The sequence below is a fragment of the Cnephaeus nilssonii genome, assembly GCF_951640355.1.
Source record: "Cnephaeus nilssonii genome assembly, chromosome: 12".
Classification (NCBI taxonomy): domain Eukaryota; kingdom Metazoa; phylum Chordata; class Mammalia; order Chiroptera; family Vespertilionidae; genus Cnephaeus; species Cnephaeus nilssonii.
Window position 1 is genome coordinate 23178039 of NC_137083.1, and position 17488 is coordinate 23195526.

A 17488-nucleotide genomic window follows, 5' to 3' on the forward strand; every position below is an offset into this window, starting at 1 on the left:
CTGCCCTGGGTTTCACCTCTGGTTTCACCGCCTCCTGCACGGAGCTCCAGATAAGCAAGGCCAGCCATGGCTGAGCCTCACCCCACCCACCTGTGTGGAGGTCTGACAAGCTGTGGGGGAGTCGGAAGGCCAAGCCAGCATCCACAACTCCGATCTCTCATCCAGCCATGCTGCAGGATGAACCCCACTCAAGCCCCCCTTTGGAGGCACCGGGGCCCCTGCTGTCATCCGAGACCGTGGTGATGGTGGTACCCCCACTTGGCCAGGGTGGCTCTGTCATGAGCTTGTGCGTGCCCCACTCTGACACCTACACGTCAGACTCCACACCCTCTTCCTGAGAAGGCAGAGTGAGGCCTCAGCCCAGCGCCCACAGAGGGGCCCCGGCACTGGGCCCTAGAGCAGTGACGAGAACAGAGGCCCAGGCCTTTGCATGTCAGCCTGCCCCCCAAGTCCAAGGGAAAGGCACAAAACCACACTAGGGTCTAAGGACAGAGGTGTTCTGACCACAAGAGAGAAAAGTGAGCTCTCCCATGGAAAAGGAAAGAGGTCTTACAGGGCGGCCACTTATTTCTCAGCCAAAGAAAGTCTCCCTTGGGGCCACCGCCCTACTAGCACTCTGGAAAGTTCCTCATTCATTCAGCACATGAATGGACGGGGTCCTTCTGAGTGCCGGGCACTGGGGATTTGTCTGAGAACTCAAAAGACAAGCTTTCTGCCTCCCTGGAATTCACCTTCTAATGGAGAGAAAACGATGACCAGAATAAAGAAGCAAATAACACTGTAGGTTGGAAACTGATCAATGTTATGGAGAAAAAAAAAAGCATGGTTTTGGTAGTCCTGAAAAACAAGAAAAAGAGGCAGGGGATAGGGAGTGATGCGGGCTGCAGGGCAGGCTGCAGAATTAAAGGATTCTTATTGAGAAGATGAGACCCGAGCCAAGACTTGCAGAAGGTGAGAGAATGAGGCATGCAGAGATCTGGGCAGAGGGACTCCCCGTGCCCCGATGCGAAGGCAAGGAGGAGCCCACCCCTCGCCAGTGGCCATCAGCCCGCCCCCGGCTGGTGCAGTTCCATTCATGGTAGAGAGCTACTCTGCAGGGCGTTATTTTGGCTTCCTCTGCTCTAGCTGGCCGGCGATCTTCCTGGCTGATTTATATTTTCCCTTATGTAAGTAGAGGAGGCAGGATTGCTCCAATAAAATTTTATGTGTTTCCTGCAAATGGGTAGCACCGTTGACATATCAAAGGGATGGAGAGCTCTAGGATAGTCATTTGTTCACAGAGCTCTCGGCACTGCCGCCCCCACCCTCACCACCCTCTCCTGACAGTTCCTCTGAGATAGGAGTCTTTCTAGCCACACCTTCGTGTTAAGAAAAACGCCTCAGCCAACTAACACCGTGTAGAGAACAGTTGACAGCAATTAGAGGAATATTAGCAACACGGAGTTATCTTCCAATAGAAATCTTCCTGACAGAGGCTGAGAGGGTCGGGACCTGGCTTGGCATTCCGTCCATCATTACCCTCACCACACCCTCCCCGAAACAATTCCCTGCAAGATACCGGTGAGGGGGAAATTGCAGCTGAGCTTTGTATTTGCCTTTAAAATTTTAAAACAATCTATCACGGGTGCCACAGCCACACCACTGTCTCCCTCCGTGCACATGGAGTGCGACTGCTGGCCTGATGCTTCCTAGCAGCTCTGAGCAGAGACTGTGATGCCAAGCTGACTGGTGTCCTGCTTCAGCCCCGGGACAAGGGAATTCTGACGCCCTGTGTCCTTGTGACAGTTCTGAGACAGGCTGTCTCCATGCTCTTAGTCCCCAAAGAGGGGGTGTCTTCAGGCTCTTCCTCCTTCATGCCCTCTGCTGCAGAGAGGCCCCCAACTCCATAGAACCTAGCTGTGGCCTGTGTGGGTCATGAGGTGGACCACATTCCCAAGCCCAGCGTTTGACGAAGGAGTCCAGGTAGGAGACATTCGTGGTCTTTTATTGCAGAAAGCTGCCATCACAGTCCGTTAGGCGATAGGCGTGAACCTCGGAGTTGTCTTTGTGGTACTTTTAAAATATGACTTGATACACAGACATTTCATTAGGTCCATACGCTGGACGTTCAGGGAACATGCCCGTTCTATAAAGAAACGGGAGCTCCGTCTTGACCTGCCTCCTTTAGGAATGTGGTCCACTGAATACTCTGGAAACTACGGTGCTTGGAACCTGCCTCTTCCTGCCAGTGATCTCTGCGGTCATTTTAAACCTTGAGCGCTGGGCGCGACTTTGAAACGGGAAGCGCGATCTCCGTGCGGCGTGTTCCCGCTGTAGCGCGCAGCAAGCCGACTCCAGCAAGGCTGCCCGCCGTGCCTCGCCCCTGGCTTTCCCCCCAGTCAGTCGGGTTCTCTCTGGAAGCTTCGGCCTCCTGAACCCTGATTGCTTGAAGGATCGAAGAGCTTAAAACTGCGAGGCCTGGGGAGAAGGTGGGGCCCTGAAGTGGACCCCTCTCTTTCCCAGGAGGGCCTGTCTCCTTGTCCCAGCTCTGATTCTGACGGAGATGGGGACCCTGGATGCCTCCTTGGAGACCATCTGTGGCCGCGCTTCCCAAACGTACACGTGCTTCAAGGTCACGGTCACAGTCACGAAGGGCTTGTTAGAATCAAGTCCTGGGCTCCACCCCCGGGATTCCCATCCAGGAGGTCAGGTGGGCACCGGAAACGTGCATTTCTAGCCAGCTCCCAGGTGCTGCAGGCTGCTGGTGTGGGCGCCACGGGTGAGAACCTGCTCCCGGCGTCCGGCCCGGCCCAGGGGTGGTGGGGAGGGTCCAGGCTCTGCTGAGCACAGATGGGCCTTGGTGTTCAGGAGAAAAGCAGAGGGAAGGGGTAACATTTACCCAGTTAGCTTCCACCTCGTTCGGCTTTGTCTGGCACTCAGTGGAACCGCGGTTTTAACTTTCCCCATTTCCACTGTTTGATGTGATTTGGGTTCAGAAGCAAAACGCTCGAGGGCCAAGTTTCTAGGAATCAGAGAGGTTATGTTACTCCTGGATGACGCCAAATAGTGTTCATTTTTTAAAAAACCGATTTATTGAACTATAATTGACATACTATAAAACTCACCCGCGGTATGGGGATGGTTCGTGGGATTCTGGTAAATTTATATTATTATGCAACCGTCACCAGAGTCCAGAAAGTTCCCTCAAAATCTGGTTGCTTTTGATGTAATATCTGAAATCATGCATGATCCCAGATAGTACATTCTCCCCTCTTTTTCCTGGCTGACTGTCCTCATTCATAATTCCCTTTGTCAGATCTACCGAGGAGGAACCAAACGTGTGTCTCCGTGTGACTGGCTGCTCCCCCAAGATTGGGTGAAAGCAGCAAGATAGGAAAGGCCACCGAGGGTTGCTGTCTTTAGCTGAAAAGACCGTTGCCTCCACCAGACAAGGCGTTCACTGAGTGCTCCCCAGGAGGAGCCGGGTTTCTTAGCTGTCAGAAGAGGGCCGGCCTTTCAAGCTCCTGCGCTCTGTTCTCCTCTGAGACAGGCTGGAGAACATCTGCTCCACTGGGGTCTCGTCCGCATTTGCAGCTCTCCCTCCCTCTGGTCATCACCCCCTCTCCCTGGGTTGACCACAGGACGTTGAAGGGAGTGTCTGCTATCATCAAAAAGCATTCCCATGATGTTCTTGTAGGTGTGTGCAAAGAGTTGCACCTGGTTTTCCCTCCCACCGTGGAGGCCTGGGGAATGTGAGGGCTGCCCCAGAGTACAGGCACCTGGCGCCTCCCGCAGGGCCACGCCCACTCCCTCGGCGCCTCCGGAGGCCTTTGCAGAGGTCAGGAGGAAGGGGAAGTGAGTCTGAAGGGTATTTTCACTGGGGCTCTCTAAGATATCTTGATATTCTCTATCAAGCATCGACTAATCCGCCGAAATCAGTCTTGCTCCAGACAGTTTCCTGGTGTGACCTCCTACATGACAAAAGAAAGTTACTTCCTTTTTTTTTTTTTTTTAGTTGTTCCCCACCCCCAACCAGACAATCTTGAGATGTCTCAAGTCTCAGTTTATCATGTCAAAATAAAGCAAGTGTCTTGAGGGCTAACTGCACATGGGATTCAGTTAATGTCACACAGTGATGCTTGCGTGTTACCAACTAGCCTTGCTGACAGTAGTTTTATCTCTGTAGTAGATACATTGATTATCTCCTGCTTATGGTGGTCTAATCCCACCAGTTCCCGCCCCCTCCCCCCCCCCCCATTGCTCTAATATAACCACTTTTAGCAACTTGCCCTACCCACCGTCTTTGAGGCTCCTTTTAGCCAGATGGCAAGCATATTCCTAGCTGTGCTTAGCTAGAAGGATCACCTGTCAAAGAGACATTTTCTTTGTGCTTTTGATACTCCCACCTGTTGGAGAAGGAAAAAAAGCTTGGGTCATCCACGCCAGTGAACTTCCATTCTCATGTGGGATGGTTTAGATAAAGCAGAGCCCCCGACTTCTTTAGAAATCACTTGCATCAGTCCCTCTTTTGAAAATGTTCTCCTCATCTGGGAAATAATTTGGCTCTGTAATTGTGGTCTTCAGGAAGCGGGGGCAGGTGGTTTGGGAAGAGAGCAGCTGAGGAGAATGCTCCGGTGAGGCCGAAGGGGGGTGGGGACGATTCAGAGCCCAGAGGGAGACGGGGAGGCGTGTGGAAGGCCTCCTCCCCTGCCTGATGGGAGCGGGTTGAAGAAGGCAGTGACCCTGAGCGTCCAGGCCTGGACTCCAACCCCCTTCTGGGCCTGGGGCTTTGACGTCCGAAGAGTGGCCACTGTATCTCTCTTGACCCAGCGAGTTGGGAATGACTCCTCGGGGGGACCCAGGAAGGCACCTCGCTTCCTCAGCTGTGCAGTCCGATTTCGGCAATAACTGCTATCTCCTGCTGGTGGTGAAGTGGCCGGGTCTGAGGTTTTAGACAACTCTGTGGGCTGTGGACAGCCGCTGGGGTGGGGTTCAACCGAGAGCTCGGTCTTTTCTGAGTGTCAGGCCATGGTGGAGAAATGTGACTCAGCCCACGAGCAGAGGGACCTGGAATTCCCTCATGGCTTTTAGCGGTGCAGCGCAGTGGGCTTTGTCTGGCTGAGCAGCCGCCCTTTTCACGGGGAGCCTGGGCCCCCGCAGGCAGCGTGGGGGCAGTGGGCGTTTGGAAGGTGGTGTGCTGACCTCTCCTCGTCTCTCCCCAGAGCCCGCCAAGGCTGCCTCGGACCTGACTGCCTGGTTCAGCCTCTTTGCTGACCTCGACCCCTTATCAAATCCTGACGCCGTGGGAAAAACCGATAAAGAACATGAATTGCTCAATGCATGAGTCTGCGGCCTGGGGCAGGGAGCCCACGTGCGCTCCTCAGCAGCACCCCGGGGGGCGTGCAGGCGGATCACGTGATCAGTATGCTGTTTTACTATTTCCGTGCCATTTTAATAAAGTGAAAGGGTCCAAGGCCCAGTTTCTATTGGTATGATTATTTACTCTTATTTGGTCTAACGGGATGTAGTGTATTCTCTGTGTGGACCTCAGCATCCAGGGTTGTCTAGGAGGGGTTCCCGGGCTGGCCGCTCTCCTGCCAAAACCTGCCTCGTGGCTGCTGATGGGTCACTGGGCTATGGTGAGGTCCAAGTTCAAACCGTAAACCTACTCTGTGTCAGGTTGATACAATGTGTCTGCAGACTCGGAGGCAGCGGGAGGCCAGCGAAGCCTCATTGCCACCTGCTGCACCCCTGCCTGTCCCCCGTGGAGGGGGGCTGCAGGGAGACACCTCCACCTGCCCAGCTACCCCCTCCCCCGCACCACAGCAGCTCGGGGCGCAGCTCCGGCACCCAGACACCGTCCTGGCCCCTCCCGATGGCCGTGTGGGTCCTTGGGCAGAGGATGGGCTGCATGACCCACCCCGGGAAAGCAGCCCTGTCTGCCAGGCCAGGGTCTCCTCCTGTCCTTCCGCGGCCCCAACGCAAAAGCATGTATCTCTGCAGTCCCTGTGACAGGAACTGTTGTTTTTTAATTAAATGGAAAAGATATTTGACACGCAAAGTCAAGGTAATAAATGAATCTGTGGTGGGGACACAGTGGGGAGGTGCGTGGGGGGAGGGACAGGAGAGGGAGGGAGGGAGGAGGAGGAGGGGTCACACTTTCGGGGAGCTGCTGACCCGACCCTGCGTCCCCCAGGCCCAGCAGCCGGGAGGATCTGCACTTCTGTTGGCTCAGGCAGGGGTGGGAGTGACAGTTTGCAGATGGGGACATACGCGGAGTAGACACCCCACAGTGATGGAGCCCCCAGAGCCGGTGCCCTGCCCCTCCCGTGTCCCCAGTGGCATGCTAAGGGAGAGGCCACCCGTCCACAGAGGCCTGTATACAGCCCTTTCAATGGGCAGTGGCCTGCGTGGGGGTAGAATTGATGATTAGCCAGGAAATGGTTCTAAGTGCTCAGCTTGGCTGGGGGGGGCGGTGGGGGGGCCTTCTGCTCTCATTGTGGCCTTAGTCCCCAGCTCTGCAAGGGTCTCCCCCAAACCCACAGGCATGCTGGGCTCCCCACTGCCTGTGTGTGCCCTCATGGAAGGGGGGGTGGCAGTCTGGGGGAAGGCAGACAGGGACAGCGGAAGGCAGTTTCCTTTTCTGCACGGAAAGAAGCCAGTGGGGCGGGGGGGATGGGACTGTGCGTTATGTGGCTTGTGCATCTGCTCACTTCCTGCCAGCACTGGCTGTCCCGGGAATCTCATTCATTAGAACCTCACTGAACAGTTCCTAGCAGGGCACTCTCAGTCTTTAAGGAGATCAAGATACAGCCCCAGGGCCCCACCTGGCCACCCCCCCTCACACACAGGGGAGAGCTTGCTGTACCCTCAAACCACCCTGGTCTCTGGGCCTGTGCATTTGCAGCCCCCTCCACCCACGATGGCCCTCTCCTTACCCTCAGCCACCCTCACAGCCCTGCCCACCCCAGGACCCCACCTCCTGCACAGGGACTTCTGCAAGCGTAGCGTGGTTTCCTTTTGAGGAACCACCCTCTCTCTCCCTGACAGTCCCCTCCTGCCCTGCTCCTGGCTCCTGACTCAGCGCAGGCATGACCCTGCATCTGCCTCCCCCACCCCCACTCGGTGCTGCAACCCCCCCACCCCCACCGGAGAACAGGGCCCCTGTCTGCCCCGTCCTCTGTCTCCCAGTCCCCAGCACCCTGGAGTCACCTTGTAGCCCCGGATTAATGATTGCTCAAGGGCACTGCCCCATGTGGAATGTGCATTAAGTTCTATACTGGGTCACAATTGTTTGCAGCCACAGAGAGGAGATGGGTCAGGAGGGGCTGACTCCAGGCTGCAGGCCCAGGGAGCTCGGTGGGAGGGGGCGGGTAAAGGCTGTGGGGTTCTCCCATGTTGAATGGATCACTTTAAACACTAACAGGCTGCATGCTAACATTGATCTGTGAGTGACGGGGAGAGGAGAATGGTGGTGGTGGGACAGGCTTTGCAACAAGTGAAAAGAAAGAAATGCACATGGGGCATTTTCTCCCTGAATTTTCTTTACATTTTTTGTTAAAAAAAAAAAAAAGGATTCAACCCCCTTTCCCATCTGCAATCCACTTGGCCAGGCTCTTGATCCCTCTTGATGGGCGTGTTTTGATCCAGGCGCACACAAAGCCCCTCGGCCACCTCTCAGTTTAAGGAGAAGCAGCTGCTGCCAGATTCTCTTTTAAGCGGGCTGTGTGCCGGCCGGGCCAGGGGCCTTCTTTGGGGGCCAGCCTCAGAGAACACCCCAACTCTGGCATGAAGAAAAGGAGCCCCACCCTCATCACGCCCAGTCTCACTTCTTCATTTTCACTCCACGTCCTGAGGCCCGCCTGACCCGCCATTGCACTGGAACCCTCAGGGAGACTCGGACAGCACCTGCTCCCTGAGAACTTGGCTGCCACTTCAGGTGGTCTACATACCCCCAACCCCCCAACACTTCTCCCCCTGCCCTGCCAGTACATAGAGAATATTCCAGTGGAAGGGAGGGAGCCAGAACTCTTTCTACTTCCTCCTTTCTTACTGTTTTCCCCCAGCTGGCAGGGGCCTTGATGCACATTATAGATTCATTGCCTTCAAAATGTAATTTTAGAAATGTCAAGTTGATTTTGAGTTCTGGGAGAGGGAGGAAAGCACCCATCAGATTCAGAATTAGAAATGCGCCAACGTAGAAAGAACCAGCACTTTTTGACAGAGGTTTATGCCCAAGAAAATGTGATCTGCTCCGAGTTGGCAGCCCCCGGGGACCCTGAGTTGCCAGGGGGCATGTCGGTGGGGCTCACCCATCCTGCTGGGGCGGGTCTTTCCATTGGGTGTGGGGCCAGGCCTGAGACCCCCGAGGTGCCTGAGCGGCTGCCTGGCCATCTGGGTCAATGGTACCTGCCAGACCTCTCCTGCCTTCTGCTCACGCTTCACCTCCAAGAGCCGACTGATTGAACTCCTTGCTTCCCTTCCTCAGAGACCTCTCCCCAGGGGCCGACCCTGGCAGTGGATCAGGCTAACTATTAGCACTGCTGACTTTGCCAGGAGATCAAAGTTGCATCTGTCTTTGTGATCAACTAGTGTCCTCCAGACGGGCCATGGCAATGAACCCTCTGCTTTGATTTAAACCATCTCCCCAGTCCACCGACTGGCACCACTCACCGCGCAGTGGTGTAGGTCTCCTCAGCTGTGTTGGAAAACAGAGTTCAGCTTGGAGCCCAGCTGGACTGATTGGCAATGGCTGCCGAGAATTCTTCGTTGAGAAGGCTTCTGAAAAATGAATGATGTTTGTGATGGGTCTGGGGTGGGGTGGGGGGGGGGTGGCGGCAATAATGTTATATATTTCATAACACGGCATTAGACCTTGTCCTTCACGGGGCTTATAGAGTCTCCTCCTCCTCCTCACCCCTCCTTCTTCTCTTCTTCCTGCTGCTCCTCACTCTTCCCTTCTTCTTCTTCTTCTTCTCCTCCTCCTCCTCCTTCTTCCCCTCCTCCTCCTCTTCTCCTTCATCATCATCATCATCATCATCATCATCAAAATAACTAGGATTCTGGAACCCTGACAGAGGGGCAAGTATGGATGAGAAAGCAGAAAGTTCAAAGAACACATCATTACTGAAACCTAATTCAACTCGAATTTATTTAAACACCACCAACAAAAAAGTGATGATATATTTGCCCAAGTAACTGAAGAGTGTATGCTTCAGGCATAGCTGGATCTAGGGGCTCAGGCGATATCCTCATTAATTGTCCCTTCTTCAGCTCCTAGCTCTAAATCCCTCTTCATTCCAAGAGACTTCTCATAAGGAAGCAAAAGGACCAGTACCTCCAGCAAAGTTTTGGAACTGAGCCTGCCTTGGGTCCTGTGTCCAATCTTCCGTCAAGCACTGGGATCAAGGTGGGTGGGGGAATCAAGCTTTTCATGTGCCTGTCCCTGACCCTCAAGGACTGAGAATGGAGAGCTGGGGGGCTGTTACTAGAGGAAGAGGAAATGGATCCTGGGCAGGAAAATGCAATAGTGATCCACTCTGGTTTTCACTGGGATGACTTTGAGGAGACACCGGTGTAGTCTTGCCAGAGGGGTGTGGGGTGAGGTGGTTTAAAGAACTGGAATGTTCTCCAGAAACCCCACTACAAGGGGCCCCTTTTGAGGCCACCTCCAGACACTCGGGCTGGAAGGCCTGGCGCTCTCGGGGGCCCTTTGAAGAGACATCGCTGCTCTCTTATAGCTGACTTCCTGGAATTCCAAAAGGATCATGGAGCTCTTGGCATCCAATCTGCTCATGTCCAGATGAGGAAACTGAGGGACCCAAGGGAAATAAAAATTAAAAAACAAAACAAAAAATGTACACCCCCTCCCCATAAAACTCCCCACAAAACTATAAGTTAGTGAAAAGCCAGCACTGGAATCCACACTGGAATCCACGTATTCTGACTCCAGGCCAAAGCGTCTTTTACTTCAATGTGTTTGCTAGATACTGAAAGCCGAAGAAAAGAATTCAAAGACACCCAAGACTCCTGTAAGAACCAATCTCTCTTTAAAAAATTATATATATATATATATATATATATATATATATATATATATATATATATATAAAATTGATTTTTTACAGAGAGGAAGGGAGAGGGATAGAGAGCTAGAAACATCGATCAGCTGCCTCCTTCACACCTCCTAGTGGGGATGTGCCCGCAACCAAGGTACATGCCCTTGACCAGAACCGAACCTGGGACCCTTCAGTCCGCAGGCCGACGCTCTATCCACTGAGCCAAACCGGGTTAGGGACCAATCTCTCTTTTTTTTCTCCCAACTCCTCTCTCTCTCTCTCTCTCTCTCTCTCTCTCTCTCTCTCTCTCTCTCTCTCTCTCCCCCCCCCCTCTCTCTCTCCCTGCAAATTATTACATGCAGCCTTTGGGGATGGGATTCAGGCAGTAGTAGAGGGCAGTAGTTAAGAGTTTGGGCTCTGAAGCTGGACAAATCTGTGGTCAAGCGGAAGCTGCCCCAGCTCCAAGTCATAAGCCCTCTCTGAGCTTCCATTTTCTCATCATCTCATAGGGATGGAGCGTTCCCTGCTCATGGAGTTACTACAAGGACTAAGCGAGCTAATATTGTGCTCACGCGGCAGCACACAAGCGTGGCCACTAGCGTCCCAGAAGGACACTCGCTTGGAAAATGCTATTGAAGTAAGAGTGGGAGCGTCTCCTTCCCCCACCACCTTCCCTGCGACCCTCAAGTGCCACCCTCTCTCCCCATCGTTTATTAGCTCTTTCCCAAACCCCACAGGAACGGGGGTGCGAAGGATGAATAAGTGGCTCCTGACTTTTCCATAAAGTTGGGCAAAATTTCGTGCTGAGAGGAGGAGTGAAGTGGGCTCTGCCACAGGAAGGGGACATGCTCGAATCGTGCTCGTCGGAAAGGCATTCTGAACGTGAACCCCTGACCAGAACACTGATCAAAAGGAAGGGGGATGCCGAGCAATTGGCACTCTCACACATCACTGATGGGAAGGCTGAGTGGAGCAGTCATTTCGGAAACAATTTGGCAGTTTCACAGAAAGTTAAACACACAGTTAGCATACAACCCAGCAATCCCACGCCTAGGAATTCACCCTCCAGGGAAATAATATTTACGTTCCCACAAAAGCGTGGATGTGGATGTTTGTAGCAGCTTTATTCATAATCTCCCCGAACTGGAAATAGCCTTCACTGAGCGAATGGATAAACGAACTGTGGTACATGCATGCAACGGGATCTTAGGTAGCAGTGCACGGGAACACAGGATTAATTCCTGAAACAACCTGATCCTTCACCTTGGGGGTCCCGTACTCCCTGCTGTGATGCAGTGAGAGGGAAACTTCACCTCTGTAGTATTCTTTCCCAAATTTCACAACTCCGTCCAGTCATAAGAAAAATATAAAACCAACTAAAATTGAGAGACAATTACAATATACTTGACCAGTACCCTTCAAAAGTACCAAGGTCATGAACAAAATAAATAAAAGATTGAGAAACCACCACCGATGGGGAAATTAAGGAGACGGGACAACTAAAAGTCATGTGGGATCTGGGACTGGATCTTGAAAAAAAAAAAAAAAGACATCAGTGGAAAAATGAATGAAACCCAAATAAAGTCTATAGTTAACTAATAGTGTCATACGGATGCCAATGTCTTCCTTCTGACACTGTCCTACAGCTAGGTAAGGTGTTAACATTGGGGAAACTGGGTAAGGAGTTTTGTACCATCTTTGCAACTTTTCTGTCCACCTAAAAGCATTCCAAAGTAAAAAAGGTTGTTCGTTTGTAAGGCTACACACTGTGTGATTCCACTCGTGTGCCATTTTGAAAAAGGCAAATCTATGACAGGTGTCAGATCAGCAGTTTCCAGGGCCTGAGGCTGGGGGAGGGGTTGACTCCAAAGAGGCCCAAGAAAGTTTTGGGGATGTCGGAATGCTCCTGGAAATTAATGGTGTTGGTGGTTACACTGTTGCATTTGTCAAAATCCATAGAACCATGCGCTAAAAAGGATGAACGTCACTGTATGCCTCAATAAGTATGGCTTTAACGAAAAGCAAACAGAAGTGGATTCCGGCTCCTCCACAGAGGGCTGCAGCACTACAGGAGGAGAGCCCTGAGGCGTCCGCGGAAGCAGAGAGCCTGGGCTTCAGACTCAGGAGTCTATAGGCGTGAACCTCAACAGAAGAAGCCTGTTCCCGGGGTGTCCCCCACGGCTGTCTTCCAGCCTCCATCTGTGGGAAAGTCAGGATAGGCCAGGTTACGCTTCAGCAACCACCACCACCACATCTCAGTGGCTTGCAACAAGGACATTTCCTTTCTTTCTCACTCATGCTCTATTCCCAGCGTGGGTCAGCGAGGCTGGACCCCACAAGCCCTCAGGGACTGATGCTGAGGGAGCGTCATCAGCTGATGGCTGATCTCAAGAAACGTGTGAGCGCCTCGATCACTGCAGCAAGGCCAGGGAGAGCGGGAGTGTGGTGCATGGGCTGTGCTGTGCGTTATCCAAGGAAGGGTACACAGCCCATTGGCCAGAAATGGTCGCATGCCTAACTGTAAGGGGCCGGGAAGTGGGACAGGGCAGGCAATATTTCATGGGTACTGTTACGTCTGCCTTAAAAAGGCTCTAGGTCTTTAAAGTTGACTTTGAAAAACCTTATATTAAAATTCAGCGGAGATAGACTCCTAGATACCGAGAACAGACTGATGGATGCCAGAGGGGAGGAGGGTTTGGGGGTCTGAGTGAAAAAAGTGAAGGGATTGAAAAGTACAGATGGGTGTTTAAAAAAAAAAAAGTCATGGTGTTGTAAAGTACAGTGTAGCAAATATAAGCCAATAATATTGTAATAATTACGTACTAGTATGGTGACAGGTGAGTACTGGAAATACTAGGGGGAACACTGTGTAAAGTATATGATTGTCTAACCACTATGCTGCGCAGCTGAAACTAATACAAAATAATATCGAATGTAAACTGCAATTGAATCAATAAATAAAATCTAGTTTGTCCAAAGGAAAGAAGAAAATAGATATGGATTGAAAAAGGAAGTTGCGTGGGTTTTTATTTTTAGTAGAAAATGATCTTATAATATTGGCAGTTCTGTCTTCTTACAGGAGATTAGAAAGTTCCCCATGAACGTACTACCTACCTGTCACACCCATGTCCCCTTCTAAGCAGTGGCTCCCATTCTGCTAGGAGAGACAGGGTCTTGGCTAGTAACTCACACCTTGGGCAGTCCTGGCAGAACTAACTCTCCACCCAGACAAGAGTCAAGAAGTTATCAGCTTCTCCCGCCTTCCATTGTGAACTGGTGATGATATGAAACAATGTGTCCGTGACAAAAGAGCAGAAATCCAAATGAAAACAAGCAATGCACGGTGACTATAAAACCATGGGAGCCTTGAGTAATGGCGGAGTCTGAGCAAGCCGACGCAGAGAGGTCTAGACAAGACACGCGGTGGAGGAGGTGAGGTGGAGGGGGTGAGGTGGCTGTCAGGCCGGACCCTGGAGGCGGCGAGTTGCTAGGTCAGCATGAGTATCATGGCTCTCCTGTGGCTCATCTGAACTTTCATCCATTGCACCTCTTTGTACTTCCCTCTGAAAATAGGGTCCTTGGCCTTAATACAAAATATACACCTGCGTCCTGCCTTCTGATAAGTAATTGATAGGAAACTGACGAGAGCCCTACTGTTCTCCACAGGCCCAAATGCTCGCTCTAAAGTTCTCAAGCACGTGGCCACATTCATTGAGCCAGTGTTTTCTTGGAGAACACGATGAACCTCAGTTGACTTCTGGGCCCCATAGACTCTCTATCAAATCTCTTCCTGCATGCCCGCCCCTTCCATTCCTTCCCCAACCCCAGCCCCCAGCTCCTATTGCCTGACAGCTCTACTGGTGGGATATGGCCCCTGAGCCCCACCTCATGTTGGGTAAGTGCTGGCTTTGGCATTAGGATGGGCCACTTCTTCATGACTTGCCCGAGCAGAGAGCGGATTAGAAGTGCTCAGGAAACGTCTGAACCCGACTGAGGCCTGCACCCAGGGCCCCTCTGCAAGCCAGGGTAGAGGCGATAGACTTGAGAAATAATGCCTCATCAGTAGAGGCCAGGCTATACATCAGCTCCCGGCTTCCTTCTCCAGCCACTTCCCGGGAGCGCTTTTATTGATTTCGGTCTGAGGTGTCTCCTTGCTGGCATTTCTGTTGGTTCCACATGGTAGAACATCCTCCACAGCCCCCGTCTCCAGCACAAAGAGCAGGCATTTTCGGGACTGGCACAGCACTCGGCACATCCACACCCTTCCTTTCATTCTCTTTACAAGTTCATGGCTATTTTGGGCTGCTGGGTTATAAACCTTATTCCTGTCCAGGAATTTATGGACTTTTTAGCCCCAGAGTTCTGTATATCTTTTGAGATCGTGTGTGTGTGTGTGTGTGTGTGTGTGTGTGTGTGTGAAAATGTACCTCTGAATTTTTCCCGAGGAAATGATCTAGAGCTTCTATAAATCCTCCAAGGGAGAGATGAACAATAAAAGTCAAACATGCATGCCGATCGTGGGTTTCACACCGATGCAGCGGCACCCATGTCCCTGGAACTCCCTGTGAGCACTAGAAGCCCGAACCGCCCACGTGGAAGCGAGCGGGAGCTTCCTCCAGCCCCCTTTCCCTGCAGGGCGGTCACGGCCATTCTGTACCGTTCCCTCCGCCCTGGCCCTCAGTGGCTCAGTTGGCCATGCGTGGGCCTCAGCCGTCAAACTGCGAGGTATTTTTATCCTGCCAATGGGAGCTGCCATCCTTGGCTCCAGCCAGAGAGGAAGAAGCCAGCAGGGAGAGAACAAAGCCTGACCACACACCAGCCTGAGCTCCTGCTCCCTGCAGTCTGCCACCCATCTGTTACCTGCCCTCGGCACCAGCCCCGGGGAGCCCTGGCTTCTGTATCTGGGGCTTCACTGGCGAGCCCAGGGGAGAGAAGCCCAGGGCCAAGCAGGCTGGTTTTTCTGACCCATAAACCATGTCCACGGCTAAAGGCAAATTACCCAGAGAAGACCGAGAATGGGTCCAGGCTGAGGTCTGACATGTCCTGGTCTTCTGGCCTCGCTTTGTAGGTGTGGGCAGGGCAAGGGGAGTTGGGGGGCAGGGAGGGCATGGAGGTCTGGGGAGGATCAGGGCCTCTTGCATGAGTATCCAGGTGGTGGCCCCTGACGGACCCACCCACAGGCCAGGAAGGGTGCAAATGGCAGTGGACAGCAGCAGGAGGACGTTAGGAAAACACTGTCCTTGAGGACCTTAGAGGCAGAGATTTTAAGCTCATGTAACCAGATATAATCATGATTTGTTTCTGTACATTCTTCATGTCTTATTTTTTTATTTTTTACTCACTTACGTATGCATTTTTGCAAAACCAGGGGATCACACTGGTTTGTGACCTGCTTTTTGTCACTCGGTGGAAGAGCTGCCACGTTCTTGCTCAGGCTGTCCCAACTTACTCTTCTGATAGCAGGTACGGGAGTGACTCCTCCCTGGCCACCCCGTTGGCACTGAACATTTTCCTTATTTTTAATCTTTGCCAGTTTAAAGGCAACACATTATTTCGATTTGCATTGGTTTGGTGACTAGTGAAGTTAAGCATTTATTTTCCTGTTGATCACTTCCCTTGAATTCCACCTTGTCTTTCTTTCTTTATTTTTTTCACCTTGTCTTTATATTAGAAACATGGAAAGCAGTCAGTTCAGTCATACCCACTTTCTGCTGCAAACTGGATGGTGGATGGATGGATGGTAAGAAGCCGGTGCTGGCAGGGGAAGGGGACTGCCAATAATTGCAGAATGAAGCTCATGTTGCTTCTTTTACGAAACATTACAAAAATAATACATGCTCAATGTCAGAAAAAATAAAATATTTCAAATTATTGTGAAAGTTTGTCTCAGCACTTTCTCCTCCACCCACAGACCCTGTTCCCCAGGTGTCACCGTCTGGAGCCTCTTCCCACCAAGTCTTTATTATCTCCTCACAGGTCCTGCTGCCACGGTCTTGGATTTTGGGGAGCCATCAGGAGAAGGGGTCAGGGATTCAAAAAGCAACAGGTTCTTCATACAAAACCCCCAGGGTGGTCCCTGGGAAGGGAAGCAGGGAGACCACACCAGGTGTTTGTCAGACATAGCTGGAGGAAGAGTGAATTAAGATGAACCTGTTGCCTTGATTTCAGCCCATATGAAAAATGGCAGGCTGTTGATTGCAGCCCGTGAGCAGTGTCCTTTGTTAACTGCCGTCCCTCGGGTATAACCCTTTTCCTTCACAAAGTGGAATAGAAAACCTGAGAAAGGTTTGCCTTTCCAGCGTGAACCCTTCTCCCCATTTGGCAGGTCCGGGTGGAGCCCTACATCCACCTTTTATCCAGCTTTGCTTCCAGACAGTGGTTTGAAATAACATCCATTGCCTGCAGGGCCATACCCAATTTTGGCTAAAGGAATGTCATCAAAGTCATGCTTCAGACTGATGCCAAGACTTGAGTAGAATTTGTCATGTGAAAGGAAACCCATTTCTTGTTATCCGAAAATCTTTGGGAAGAAAAATGATCTAATTGTTCAAATTCTTAGGGTTAAGAAAATGGCTGTTTTGAATGAGAGGGGCCATCACCAAATTAATCTGGAACCATTGAAATATTTATTTTTTATCTCCTCTTTGAGAGATGAAAATGCCCATGGGATGGAATGGGCTGGATTAGAACCAGTGGCTACCAGCCTCCTCTTAAGGGTAAAAAACAAAGACCTTTAAGGTGGAAATATTTTTCTTTCTTTCTTTCTTTCTTTCTTTCTCTTTCTTTCTTTCTTTCTTTCTTTCTTTCTTTCTTTCTTTCTTTCTTTCTTTCTTTCTTTCTTTCTTTCTCTTCCTTCCTTCCTTCCTTCCTTCCTTCCTTCCTTCCTTCCTTCCTTCCTTCCTTCCTTCCTTCCTTCCTTCCTTTCTTTCTTTCTTTCTTTCTTTCTTTCTTTCTTTCTTTCTTTCTTTCTTTCTTTCTTTCTTTCTTTCTTTCTTTCTTTCTAGATTCTGCTTTTTCTTCTTTCCCAGCTTGAAAACCTGATAACTTACCCCATCCCTTCTTGCCTCATTTTCCATAGGGAATCCTTTTCTGCAAGGGTTTAATACCCCCACACCCCTCACTGTTGGTTTGTCTCAGGTCAGATAGTTTACTAGTAGTATTAGACAACGTTTAGGCACATACAGTGGACTTAATACCATGTGACTTGCTCCAATAACAAAATTTTGCATGAGAAAGCTTTGTTATGGACTGAGTCCAAAGGGCTTCCTTCAAGAAGTGTCCATCCTAAAAAAGGCAAGCTTTATTTTACGGAACCAGAAGATAGAATGCTATCTGAAGACTTTAGGTGTCAGTACTGAGTATGTGTGTGGTGGTAGGGGATGGCATGGAGAGGAGCCGCTGTGTTGTATTAGTTCTTTAACCATGTGTAGCAAAGTACCCCAAAACATTGG

General features: G+C 51.2%; 1 protein-coding gene across 6 annotated transcripts in view; it reads left to right on the plus strand.

Moving 5' to 3' along the window:
* ICA1 (islet cell autoantigen 1) overlaps window positions 1–5433 on the plus strand; it is a 111299-nt gene extending 105866 nt beyond the window's left edge. For all 6 annotated transcript variants that reach the window (XM_079785379.1, XM_079785383.1, XM_079785380.1 and 3 more), the window contains exon 14: window positions 5202–5433. In XM_079785379.1, the coding sequence (XP_079641505.1) occupies window positions 5202–5323 (122 nt within the window). In that variant the 3' untranslated portion in view covers window positions 5324–5433. The remainder of the gene's footprint in view (window positions 1–5201) is intronic.
* Window positions 5434–17488: the final 12055 nt, after the last annotated feature.